This window comes from Salminus brasiliensis, chromosome 3 (genome assembly GCF_030463535.1).
Source record: "Salminus brasiliensis chromosome 3, fSalBra1.hap2, whole genome shotgun sequence".
NCBI classification, from domain to species: Eukaryota; Metazoa; Chordata; class Actinopteri; order Characiformes; family Bryconidae; genus Salminus; species Salminus brasiliensis.
Genome location: NC_132880.1, coordinates 94,149 through 108,628, shown reverse-complemented (window position 1 = coordinate 108,628; position 14,480 = coordinate 94,149). Strand labels below are relative to the sequence as shown.

At 45.4% G+C, this 14,480-nt stretch overlaps 2 protein-coding genes across 2 annotated transcripts; both read left to right on the top strand.

Moving 5' to 3' along the window:
• Positions 1-4,357: 4,357 nt before the first annotated feature.
• Positions 4,358-5,102, top strand: pde6hb (phosphodiesterase 6H, cGMP-specific, cone, gamma, paralog b). Its single transcript, XM_072674481.1, has 3 exons — positions 4,358-4,500; positions 4,728-4,768; positions 4,960-5,102. Exons 1-3 carry the CDS (start codon positions 4,358-4,360, stop codon positions 5,034-5,036), a joined length of 261 nt encoding a protein of 86 aa, XP_072530582.1. The 3' UTR covers positions 5,037-5,102.
• A 3,795-nt stretch (positions 5,103-8,897) lies between these two features.
• On the top strand, positions 8,898-13,624 carry LOC140551115 (G-protein coupled receptor family C group 5 member D). Its single transcript, XM_072674480.1, has 4 exons — positions 8,898-9,580; positions 11,129-11,502; positions 13,324-13,385; positions 13,532-13,624. The coding sequence occupies exons 1-4, from the start codon at positions 8,898-8,900 to the stop codon at positions 13,622-13,624; spliced, it is 1,212 nt and encodes a 403-aa protein (XP_072530581.1).
• Positions 13,625-14,480: the final 856 nt, after the last annotated feature.

The following is a 14,480-nucleotide window of genomic DNA, read 5'->3' as shown; positions in this document are numbered from 1 at the left end:
GTTTGAACGTCAGATAATGCAGGACTTGGTTGATCTGCTTGTTCTACAGGCTCTGCAGGGCTGAGATGAAGGGTTCTATGGATCGTCTATCATTCTCTAACATTAATTATCTGTATTTTCAGTGTTCAAATCTTTAATCATAAACTTTCTATGATTTTAACACTTTTTCAGTTGGAGCTCAGTTTAGACGGCTTGAGCTAGACATGCTAGCCACTCCTTAATTATTTATTTATTTGTTACTTGTTTTTTATGTTTGTTTGTTTCTCTTGGTCAAAAATATCACAGAGAACCTCACATGCACACACACACACACACACACACACACACAAAGTGTTGTGATGTTCTGCATCTGGGGCTCTAAAGCCTGGTTCATAAATTGCAGTGTAAAGCTGAGTGTTCAGCTCTCAGAGTCTCAGAGAGAGGGAGAGAGAGAGAGAGAGAGAGAGAGAGAGAGAGAGAGAGAGACAGAGAGAGAGAGAGAGAGAGAGAGAGAGAGAGAGAGGAAAAAGAAAGGAGGGGTTAGGAGGAGCACAGCAAAGTTGTATGGGAGGGTGTAATACAACGGAACAGGATACAATGGGTCGGCAAGAGCAGCCTACCACAAATGTACTAGCATCAGCACCAAGCAGACAGCAGGGGGCAGCTCAGTTTAGGAGTTTAAGAAGACTGATGTACAGCCTGTAACAGTGACATCAAACAGTGACATCAACACAGTCACATAAAAGAGTGACATCATACAGTGACATTAAAGTGTGTTCTGAAAGTGACATCAAACACAGTAACATGCTGTTTTGGTTTCTGCACAGTACAGCTTCTGTACGTTCAGCTTCCAGTGCAGTTTCAGACATCAGGGTATTAAAGAAGCCTCACAGTCTGCAGTGCTGGACGCAGTTCTGTGTAAACAGGGTTATATAAGGGCTTCCAGAGTGGGTCAGAGATTCAGCTGGAAAGTCTCGGCTAGTGACGCACCAACCTTGAGCCAATTAGTTACTGATAACAGCAGCAATTCCTCTAAGACATCAGTCCACGTCACACCCCAGAACCAACTCCTGACATCAATCCACCTCACACCCCAGAACCAACTCCTGACATCAATCCACCTCACACCCCAGATCCAACTCCTGACATCAATCCACCTCACACCCCAGATCCAACTCCTGACATCAATCCACCTCACACCCCAGAACCAACTCCTGACATCAGTCCACCTCACACTCCAGAACCAACTCCTGATATCAGTCCACCTCACACCCCAGAACCAACTCCTGACATCAGTCCACCTCACACTCCAGAACCAACTCCTGATATCAGTCCACCTCACACCCCAGAACCAACTCCTGATATCAGTCCACCTCACACCCCAGAACCAACTCCTGATATCAGTCCACCTCACACCCCAGAACCAACTCCTGACATCAGTCCACCTCACACCCCAGAACCAACTCCTGACATCAGTCCACCTCACACCCCAGAACCAACTCCTGACATCAGTCCACCTCACACCCCAGAACCAACTCCTGATATCAGTCCACCTCACACCCCAGAACCAACTCCTGATATCAGTCCACCTCACACCCCAGAACCAACTCCTGATATCAGTCCACCTCACACCCCAGAACCAACAAAGCTAAATGGTGAAGTATAAGCTTCAGATAATTATTAGCTTCATTAGCCTCATAGCTCCAGTGCTAATTGGTGGGACTATTCAAGTACATTAATTGTTAGCTGCTTTAGCCGTGTAGCTCCAGGGCTAATTGGTAGTATTATCATGTTACGGGGAGATGAAAGCAGCTATCAGACTAGCTCACATGGCTTGAGAACAACACACACACACACACACACACACACACACCTCTCAAGCATCTAAACTAAGTTAAACAGAGTCTAATGAAAATCTTATTTCCATCCTCAGGTAGAGAGAACAGGGAGAACAGAGAGAACAGGTGTGTATGTTTGTGTGTGTGTGTGTGTGTGTGCGTGTGCGTGCGTGTGTGTTTTGGCTGACCTTGGTTGGGAACATGTGATGGTTAAAGAAGGAAAGAAGGATGGAGGGATTAGGAGACGAGTATAAAAGACAGACATTATACCCCCCCACACACACTAACACACACACACACTGCTGTCCACACACTTACTGAGACCTCCCAGAGGAACACCTCGGACAGGTAAGATCACCAACAGCTCACCTGAGTCATAACACACACGCAGGTACGAGTTAGTGTGTTTATAAAGTCTGTGTTTTGTAGATGCACACTTCACTGCTGTCTGTGTGATACAGTTATATAGAGCTGTTCTGTACTATACAGTCTACAGTGGTGTACAGAGTGTTATACAGGGTGTTATACAGGGTGTTATACAGAGTGTTATACAGTGGTTTACAGGGTGTTATACAGTGGTTTACATGGTGTTATACAGTGGTTTACATGGTGTTATACAGTGGTTATACAGGGTGTTATACAGAGTGTTATACAGTGGTTTACATGGTGTTATACAGTGGTTATACAGGGTGTTATACAGTGGTTATACAGGGTGTTATACAGAGTGCTATACAGTGGTTTACAGGGTGTTATACAGTGGGTTACAGGGTGCTATACAGTGGTTATACAGGGTGTTATACAGTGGTTATACAGGGTGTTATACAGAGTGTTATACAGTGGTTTACAGGGTGTTATACAGTGGGTTACAGGGTGCTATACAGTGGTTATACAGGGTGTTATACAGTGGTTATACAGGGTGTTATACAGAGTGTTATACAGTGGTTTACATGGTGTTATACAGTGGTTATACAGGGTGTTATACAGTGGTTATACAGGGTGTTATACAGAGTGCTATACAGTGGTTTACATGGTGTTATACAGTGGTTATACAGGGTGTTATACAGTGGTTATACAGGGTGTTATACAGAGTGTTATACAGTGGTTTACATGGTGTTATACAGTGGGTTACAGGGTGCTATACAGTGGTTATACAGAGTGTTATACAGTGGTTATACAGGGTGTTATACAGAGTGTTATACAGTGGTTTACATGGTGTTATACAGTGGGTTACAGAGTGCTATACAGTGGTTATACAGAGTGTTATACAGAGTGTTATACAGTGGTTATACAGGGTGTTATACAGTGGTTATACAGGGTGTTATACAGAGTGTTATACAGTGGTCTAAACAGATGTGTGTGAAGGCATTTGTACAGGGCATTCTGCAGTGTGTTGTGTAGATTGTGTAGAAGTGTTATTTACGGCAGAAAGAAAGAGAGAGAGAGAGAGGGAGAGGGAGAGAGAGAGCAGTGTGAACTGGGCTGAATTATGATCTGATGTTATGGGTGGGTTTGATCAGACTGAGTCAGTCTCAGGTTAATTAGACTTCACTGCAGTGATTCTGAGAAACACACCACAGAGTCACTGTCTGTGTGTGTGTGTGTGTGTGTGTGCTGTAGGTCAGGTAATAAAACAGTGTTAAGTGTGTTCAAGATTGCACTTACATAACACACACACACACACACACACACACACACACATGCATCAAAGGATCAACTCTAAGTCACCAAGACTTTAATACTTTAATCAGATCAGGAGGGCGGGGGGGGGGGGGGGCTTCACACACTCTGAACACACTCCAAGTACACACTACACACACTCAAACACATCAGCATCAGTAAACAGAAGATCCTGCTGAGATGAGATGCAGTGTATGAGCTTGATAGTGTGAAAGAGTGGGAATTTCAGAGAGTGAGTGAGAGTGAGGCAGTGAGAATGTGAGTTTGAGAGTGTGCAGGCAAAGCAGTGTGAGAGTATGAGAGTGTGTGTCACTCTCACCAACAGATACACAGTCAGGCTTCTCTTGAAGAGCTGTAAATTAGCCTTTAGCATTAGCTGTGTGCAGGAGTGTATGCTGGTGTGAGACAGAGAGTTCTCTCCGTGTTTCTGGAATTACTCTCCATATTTCCCACACTGACATCAGAGTGGATCAGAACTCTAGCACTAGTGCTAATCCCTCAATCCTACAGAAGCCTGCAGCAGGCACAACCACGACCTCTGACCTTTACCTGTAAAACCTGCACACACACACAAACACACACACACACACACACACACACACACTCAGGACAGATTTACAAACCTAAAGTAGAACAATTACTCAGAGTGTCAATCAGCAGAGCTCATTGCTAATGCCTGAGATTAGCTTTATTGCTAATCCGGATTACTGCAGGGCACCAGGGGCAACAGAGAGCAATACTGACATCACAGTACAGCCACCTCCACCTCCACCTCCACCCGCCCTCTATTAATTGTTTCGGATGAGAATCACCCTTTAGCGTCTCTTTCTCTCTCTCTAAAGCTGACGGAGGTTCGGTCCGGGATGAACTCTGCGCCAGCAAGCAGTGCCCTGGCAGCTCCAGCAGGTGGAGCTGGACCCACCACCCCCAAAAAGGGCCCGCCTAAATTCAAACAGAGGCAGACCCGCACATTCAAGAGCAAAGCCCCAAAACCCGGACAGAAAGGGTGGGTCTCACACACACACACACACACGCATTAAAACAGTAATTAAAATAATGAATAATGAATATTATATATATATTAAAAAAAAGAGAATTAATCATCAACAACAACAGCGAGGTTCCAAATCCAGAATAATAAACCTAAACCAATTAGAACTGTCGACGTCGAGGGTGCTGTTCTCCGGCTGCTCTACAGTTCGTCACTGACCTTCTCTCACTTCCTTCACTCAGGTTTGGTGACGACATTCCAGGAATGGAGGGTCTCGGCACAGGTGAGCATTTTCCTTTTCTCCAAACTCGTTGGAGAAAATAAGTCCTAGTCTAAAGAATGTGTTAGCTCTGTATTGAAGACCTCCAGGCGGGACAGTGGGTGGGATGTTGGGTGGGGTATTTGGTGGTCCCTCTTTAGGACCCCTATTGGGGCAGAAATACTGAACGCTTCTTTTCTCTCCGTGTTTCTCAGATTTCACAGTCGTGTGTCCCTGGGAGGCGTTTGGAGACATGGAGCTCAGCGACCTGGCCAAATACGGCATCATTTAAAACTCGGCCTCCTCTTCTTCACCGCCTTTGACTCCGCCCACTCTGTCAGATCCTGCCCATTCAGTCCTCCCCCTATCACTGGTGTGCATTTACACCCTGCTGTGTGTGTACCACTATAAGGGACTGATATCAGTGCACACATATTGATATATTATTATTATTATTATTATTATCATATAATATTTTATACTGATTTCTATCCGTTGTGTTAAGATGACCCTACCTCCCTTCCGACACTTCTCCTCTCCTCAACTCCACTCAACATAGCACCAATGCCAGCTGATGATCAGCATCGCCCCCTAGTGACTGTAGTGAGTGTGCAGTTCTGGGGGTGTTGTTGCTGTAGTGTAAACGAGGCGTAAAGACTGAATATTAATGAGAAACTGTACAGATACTAAAACCTGGCCTCGTAGAGTCCGTCCACCAAACACACCCCTCTCCTTAATGTGATCGCCCGTCTGTCCAGTTCAGCGTAGAATCAGTTTCTGTGTTTAAGAATTTCTCTCTGTTTTTATGATGAAATATGCTTAATAAGGTATGAACACAATAAACCACTTCAATCAAACCCAGACTCCACATCACTGAACCCCTCCCTTCATCCCCATCTCACCCTGACAAATCACACACCTCACATCTCACCCCGACCAAACACACACTTCACATCTCACCCCTCACTAAACACACACTTCACATCTCACCACTCACTAAACACACACTTCACATCTCACCCCTCACTAAACACACACTTCACATCTCACCCCGAACAAACACACACTACACATCTCACCACTCACTAAACACACACTTCACATCTCACCCCTCACTAAACACACACTTCACATCTCACCCCGAACAAACACACACTACACATCTCACCCCTCATTTAACACTGACTTCACACCTCATGCTATACATCTCACCCCTCATTAAACACACACTTCACATCTCACTCTAACCAAACACACACTTCACATCTCACCCGACCAAACACACACTTCACATCTCACCCCTCATTAAACACACTTCTCCCCTCACCCCGACCAAACACACACTTCACATCTCACCCCTCATTAAACACACACTTCACATCTCACCCCGACCAAACACACACTACATATCTCACCCTGATCAAACACACACTTCACATCTCACCCCAACCAAACACACACTTCAAATCTCACCCCGACCAAACACACACTACACATCTCACTCCTCACTTAACACTGACTTCACATCTCATGCTATACATCTCACCCCAACCAAACACACACTTCACATCTCACCCGACCAAACACACACTTCACATCTCACCCGACCAAACACACACTTCACATCTCACCCCTCATTAAACACACTTCTCCCCTCACCCCGACCAAACACACACTTCACATCTCACCCCTCATTAAACACACACTTCACATCTCACCCCGACCAAACACACACTACATATCTCACCCTGATCAAACACACACTTCACATCTCACCCCAACCAAACACACACTACACATCTCACTCCTCACTTAACACTGACTTCACATCTCATGCTATACATCTCACCCCAACCAAACACACACTTCACATCTCACCCGACCAAACACACACTTCACATCTCACCCGACCAAACACACATTACACATCTCACCCCTCATTAAACACACACTTCACATCTCACCCCTCAGTAAACACACACTTCAGATCTCACTCCAACCAAACACACACTTCACATCTCACCCCTCAATAAACACTAATTACAGCAAGCTCCAACAAGTTTTCAGCATACAATCTCACACACACTTGGGTGATTTCAGTCACCCATCAGCAAAATGCACACAGGAGTGTTTAATCAAATCAGGCCACACACGCGCACACACACATATGGATCAACTGTGATTCAGTGTTTTGAAAAGGTGAGTATCTGTTCCTATGTGTGTGTGTGTGTGCTTGCGGCCTGATTTGATTAAACACTCCTGTGTGCGTTTTGCTGATGGGTGACTAAAATCGCTTCTGGCAACTGGCACACACACACACACACACACACAATAGAAATCTGAGAATAGTTAAAACATCTGTTCCACGATCTGATCAACAGACGCAGAAATGCTCCATTTTCCAAACAAATAAACAAAAAACAAAAAACACTCCTAAAAGACAACAACCTGTGAAACCTTATTCACAGAGGCTCAGTGTGACCTCTGACCTAGATGCTTCACAAAAAGAAGGGTCTGTTCCACCACCTCGGCTCCAGGAAAGAGCTCATCCCTCACTTAACACACACTTCACATCTCACCCCGGCCAAACACACACTACACATCTCACCCCTCATTAAACACACACTTCACATCTCACCCCTCAATAAACACACACTACACATCTCACCCCGACCAAACACACACTTCACATCTCACTCCAACCAAACACACACTTCACACCTCACTCCAACCAAACACACACTTCACACCTCACCCCTCATTAAACACACACTTCACATCTCACCCCTCAATAAACACACACTACACATCTCACCCCGACCAAACACACTTCACATCTCACCCCGACTAAACACACACTTCACATCTCACCCCTCAATAAACACACACTTCACATCTCACCCCTCAATAAACACACACTTCACATCTCACTCCAACCAAACACACACTTCACACCTCACCCCTCATTAAACACACACTTCACATCTCACCCCTCAATAAACACACACTTCACATCTCACCCCTCAATAAACACACACTTCTGTGAAGAGAACACTGACATGAACTGAACTGAAGAGGATTAAAGATGAGCTGTGCTCCTGTGTTCTGGATCAGAGGAAGGTCCTGATGGCACACAGGGAAAGACCATTCACCCTCCCTTCATTCCCTCCCCTTTTCACGCTCTCTCCTTTGTTTCTTCCTCTTCCAGGAAGTGAAGAAGAGAGAGAGAGAGAGAGAGAGAGAGAGAGAGAGAGAGAGTTAGAGTTAAGTGTGAGTTGGGCTCTGCCGCAGTAGCTCGCTGGTAAAACGTCTCTTTGGGCAGGAAATGTGAAGACCATCAGGGAATAGAAGGAGTCCAGACAGTATGGACTGAACATCCTGAGTTACAGACTTCTCTAATCCACGTTCATCTGAGGTGAGTGAGGGGTGAGTAAGAGCGGGATGAGGGCTGAGTGAGGGCTGACTGAGGGGTGAGTGAGGGCTGAGTGAGAGCGGAATGAGGGGTGAGTGAGGGGTGAGTGAGAGCGGGATGAGGGCTGATTGAGGGGTGAGTAAGGGCTGAGTGAGGGCTGAGTGAGGAGTGAGTGAGGGCTGAGTGAGGGCGGGATGAGGGGTGAGTGAGAGCTGAGTGGGGGTGAGTGAGGGGTGAGTGAGGGGTAAGTCTCGGCTTAGTAGCATATGTACGGGTGGTGTTTGATTAAATTTGACCAGATTGCTGCTGCATCGGTTTAATATCAGGTGTTCAGTGTTGGTTAAAATGGCAGTAAGAGATAAATGATCTTTCTCTCTCTCTCTCTCTCTTACACTTACACACACACACACACACACACACACACACACACACACACTGAACACAGGTCTTTTGTGTGCAGCAGGAAGTGAGGAGAGGATATCAGTGGAGTGATCAGTGTTTCGGTCGCCCACTCGCTCTCTCTGCCTGTCATTTAACTACAGGAAGCAACTCTGGACCTAATCTAACCTTTCTCTCTCTCTCTCTGTCTCTCTCTCTCTGTCTCTCTCTCTCTCTCTCTCTCCCTCTCTCTCTCTCTCTGTCTCTCTCTCTCTCTCTCTCTCTGAATGCAGGAGGAAGGCCTGAGATCAAGAGAGGATCTACCACAGAGAGAGAGAGAGAGAGAGAGAGCTCTGCAGAGAGATGGATTTACATACTAGAACATCCTTCGTCCTCACCATCCTCCTCCTCACTCTGGGTGAACGTTCTGTGGGACAGAACAGTAATAACTTCACAGCACCCCCAGGCTGTGGTGCCGATCTGAACCCCAAATTCCACTTCCTGTGTGATGTGCAGTCTGCATGGGGCGTGGCAGTGCAGGCGCTGACTCTGCTGGGTTTCCTGACCAGTGTGGCACTGCTGCTGGGAGTGCTGCTCCGGTTGGTGTGTGCATGCAGCCCCTGCGGGCAAACGGTGGCATGCAGAGCAACGTGTGCATCCACTGCGCTGTTCCTGCTCGCCGTGGCAGGGATCTTCGCACTGCCATACTCCTTTGTGGTGGGGCTGACAGAGTGGACATGCCCGGTGCGGGTCTTCCTGTTCGGTGTGCTGTTTGGCCTGGCATTCGCGTGTCTGCTGGCGCGGGTGCTTGCAGTGCAGGGCTGCAGGGGGCGCAGCGGCTGGACAGAGCTTGGGGTGGCGCTGGTCTTGGCGCTGGTGCAGGCAGTGATAGCTGTGGAGTGGCTGCTGGTGGTGCAGGTGCGTGACGGACATCCGTGCTGGTACTCTCAAGAGGAGTTCGTGATGCTGCTGATTTATGTGATGGTCCTGCTGGCTGTGGCCACAGTGCTGTCGCTGCGCCTCCTGTGCCATTGCGCCTCCAACAGGTGGGTAAACTCATATCCCAATTAACTACAGATCCTTTAAAAGGTACCCTGTTTTATAATGTTAGGAACTGAAGGAGTGTCGGCTGTGGCTTGAAAACACTGTTTCAGTTACAAACGCTCCAAAAGTATCCAGACACTGCTCCTCCAGAACACCTCCTGAAATGAAGGGCATTATCCAGGGGTTTGTCTCTCTATAACTGCAGTGACAGTCTCTACTCTTCTGGGAAGGCTTTACACTAAATGTTGGAACAATCAGAACACTACAAGGGCTGTCTGGATACTTTTGGACACTATGGTTATTATCTGTGGTTTAACATTGAAATTGGTAATTCGGTCATACCAAGTAACTTCTGGCGCCATCAAGTATTTCTCAGCACAGGAGCTGCAGTGCGCTGGACTTGGTTCTTCCCTTTTTTTGGTTTAAAATAAAACACTGTATCTCCAGAGTGAGAGGAGTGATCTACAGTAAAGCTGTAGCTCCAGAGTGAGATGAGTGATCTACAGTAAAGCTGTAGCTCCAGAGTGAGATGAGTGATCTACAGTAAAGCAGTAGCTCCAGAGTGAGAGGAGTGATCTACAGTAAAGCTGTAGCTCCAGAGTGAGATGAGTGATCTACAGTAAAGCAGTAGCTCCACAGTGAGAGGAGTGATCTACAGTAAAGCAGCTCCAGAGTGAGAGGAGTGATCTACAGTAAAGCAGCTCCAGAGTGAGAGGAGTGATCTACAGTAAAGCAGCTCCAGAGTAAGAGGAGTGATCTACAGTAAAGCAGCTCCAGAGTGAGAGGAGTGATCTACAGTAAAGCGGCTCCAGAGTGAGAGGAGTGATCTACAGTAAAGCAGTAGCTCTAGAGTGAGAGGAGTGATCTACAGTAAAGCAGCTCCAGAGTGAGAGGAGTGATCTACAGTAAAGCAGTAGCTCCAGAGTGAGAGGAGTGACCTACAGTAAAGCAGCTCCAGAATGAGAGGAGTGATCTACAGTAAAGTAGCTCCAGAGTAAGAGGAGTGATCTACAGTAAAGCAGCTCCAGAGTGAGAGGAGTGATCTACAGTAAAGCAGCTCCAGAGTGAGAGGAGTGATCTACAGTAAAGCAGCTCCAGAGTGAGAGGAGTGATCTACAGTAAAGCAGCTCCAGAGTGAGAGGAGTGATCTACAGTAAAGCAGCTCCAGAGTAAGAGGAGTGATCTACAGTAGAGCAGCCCCAGAGTGAGAGGAGTGATCTACAGTAAAGCAGCTCCAGAGTGAGAGGAGTGATCTACAGTAAAGCAGTAGCTCCAGAGTGAGAGGAGTGATCTACAGTAAAGCAGCTCCAGAGTAAGAGGAGTGATCTACAGTAAAGCAGCTCCAGAGTGAGAGGAGTGATCTACAGTAAAGCTCCAACAGCTGAACCAAAACAACACCATCAATTTCGACCTGAAAAGTACTAAAACAGATGTGAGGAGAACGATCTGTCCGCTCCTCACTGAGAGATGAACTGTAATTAAATACGTCTTCATTCTGTTTAAACGTCTTAATTATAAAATATGTTAATTCTGCTCCTTCTCACACACAGCTCCAGCACCTTGCGGTCACAGCAGTACCACGGGAAGCTGCAGGGGGCACTGCTGAGTGTTACTCTGCTGCTCAGTGTCGCTGTCTGGGTAGTGTGGATCACCCTGCTCACCCATGGCAACCGAGAGATGGGCCACCGTCCAAGCTGGGATGATCCTGTCATTAGCATAGCGCTAACTGCTAATGGCTGGGTCCTGCTTCTAGGGCATGGTTTCAATCAGGTCTGCTCTGTGTTCTGTGGCCGGCAAGCAGCGAAAAACCAAATGCCGGATGTCACAGGCTGGACCAGCCCGATGAGTGACCTGCCCAACTTTCACGTCCACAAAACCGGGATGGACAACCGAGGTTATAACCCTGATCCCAAAGAGAGAAAAAGTGAGAGGAACACACACACACACACACACAAATTAATTACATACAATAGATTATAATTACTCATACAATTATGTGTGAATACATATAATGTTATATTGTAGATGAAGCAGTGATACTGTAAATGAAGCTGTGATCCAGTAGATGAAGCAGTGATACTGTAAATGAAGCTGTGATCCAGTAGATGAAGCTGTGATACTGCAGATGAAGCTGTGATACAGTAGATGAAGCTGTGATACTGCAGATGAAGCTGTGATACAGTAGATGAAGCTGTGATACATTAGATGAAGCTGTGATACAGTAGATGAAGCTGTGATACATTAGATGAAGCTGCAATACTGCAGCTAAAGTTGTGATACAGTAGATGAAGCTGTGATACTGCAGACAAAGCTGTGATATTGTAGATGAAGTTGTGATACATTAGATGAAGCTGCAATACTGTAGATGAAGCTGTGATACAGTAGACAAAGCTGTGATATTGTAGATGAAGCTGTGATACAGTAGACGAAGCTGTGATACTGTAGATGAAGCTGTGATACTGTAGATGAAACTGTGATACTGCAGATGAAGCTGTGATACTGTAGATGAAGCTATGATATGGTAGATGAAACTGTTATACAGTAGATGAAGCTGTGATATTGTAGATGAAGCTGTGATACTGTAGATGAAGCTGTGATACTGTAGATGAAGCTATGATATGGTAGATGAAACTGTTATACAGTAGATGAAGCTGTGATATTGTAGATGAAGCTGTGATACTGTTGATGAAGCTGTGATACTATAGATGAAGCTGTGATACAGTAGATGAAGCTGTGATACTGCAGATGAAGCTGTGATACTGTTGATGAAGCTGTGATACAGTAGATGAAACTGATACTGCAGATGAAGCTGTGATATTGTAGATGAAGCTGTGATACAGTAGATGAAGCTGTGATACTGTAGATGAAGCTGTGATATTGTAGATGAAGCTGTGATACAGTAGATGAAGCTGTGATACTGTAGATGAAGCTGTGCTATTGTAGATGAAGCTGATACTGTAGATGAAGCTGTGATACTATAGATGAAGCTGTGATATTGTAGATGAAGCTGATACTGTAGATGAAGCTGTGATACAGTAGATGAAGCTGTGATACTGTAGATGAAGCTGTGATATTGTAGATAAAGCTGTGATACAGTAGATGAAGCTGTGATACTATAGATGAAGCTGTGATACTGTAGATGAAACTGATACTGTAGATGAAGCTGTGATACTGTAGATGAAGTTGTGATACTGTAGATGAAACTGATACTGTAGATGAAGCTGTGATACTGTAGATGAAGTTGTGATACTGTAGATGAAGCTGATACTGTAGATGAAGCTGTGATACAGTAGATGAAGCTGTGATATTGTAGATGAAGCTGTGATACAGTAGATGAAGCTGTGATACTGCAGATGAAGCTGTGATACAGTAGATGAAGCTGTGATACTGTAGATTAAGCTGTGATATTGTAGATGAAGCTGTGATACAGTAGATGAAGCTGTGATACTATAGATGAAGCTGTGATACTGTAGATGAAACTGATACTGTAGATGAAGCTGTGATACTGTAGATGAAGTTGTGATACTGTAGATGAAGTTGTGATACTGTAGATGAAACTGATACTGTAGATGAAGCTGTGATACTGTAGATGAAGTTGTGATACTGTACATGAAGCTGTGATACAGTAGATGAAGCTGTGATACTGTAGATGAAGCTGTGATACTGTAGATGAAGCTATTGATGGAAACAGTGTAATTTCTGCTCTCTTCTTTTCTCTGATGTGGGTTAAATATTGTTTATGCAGGGAAAGGGAAGGGGGTGGAGCCAGGAGTTAGATCCCCCTATGAGTCCAGCTTCTCCATGACTGTAAGTGCCTCACCCACATTTTCACCAACACCTATCATTCACCCAATCACATGTGCACCACTCAGATTGATTGATTAATTGATTGATAAATTAACTGTATTGGTTAACTGTGTTATCAGTAACTCTAGTGTTTCTGTTTGTTATAGGAAATTGATCCGGATAAGGATTATTCTATCCCCCGCCCCCAGACCACCAACATCACCCAACCTTACGATGATTACTATCACAGACTGCCTTAATGCACACACACACACACACACACATACACACACTTCACACTCTGCTAAGCTGCATCCACTCTTTTCCTGGCCTGTCTGCTCTGCTGGTCAGCGGAGTTCACTGGTGCAGAGTTTTAACAGAAATCAACAGAAATCAGTGATCAGATCAATAATCCAACACTGGTTCTGAAATCAATTAAGGCCCTCAGGTTCTGCCACTCCAACACAGCCCAAAAGTACTGGTTGGAGCTCCATCATTCAGTTCCACTGCTCCACAGCTCAATGATGAGGGCACCTTAAAGTGTACTTCAGCTGATGAAGGTTAAGAGAATGAGAGGGTCCTGCTGTAGCAACTCCCTACACCTACCAGAGGCCTGAGTACTCCATCAGTGTACATCATCAGTGTACTCCATCAGTGTACTCCAATAGGTTACTCCAATAGTTTACTCCATTGGTTTACTCCATCGGTTTACTCCAGCGGTTTACTCCAGCAGTTTACTCCAGCAGTTTACTCCATCAGTTTACTCCATCAGTTTACTCCAATGGTTATTCCAACAACTTACTCCAACACAAACGCTGTAATAATGTAACACTCTAACACTAATTTTTAACATCCTGTGTGTGTGTGTGTGTGTGTTTTACCTTGTTGTAAGAGGGGCTGCTGTGCTAAAGTGGTGAAGCAGCTGTGTTCTGGTTCTCTGGTGGAGTTTTAAAGTGAGAACACAGGAATTAATTCAATTCAGATTTAGAACTGAAGGATCTGCCGTCAATCCTGCTGAGAATGTTCTGTTTTAACACCCTGTTTAACACCCTGTTTAACACCCTGTGTAATATCCTGTGTAACACCCTGTTTAACACCCTGTTTAACGCCCTGTTT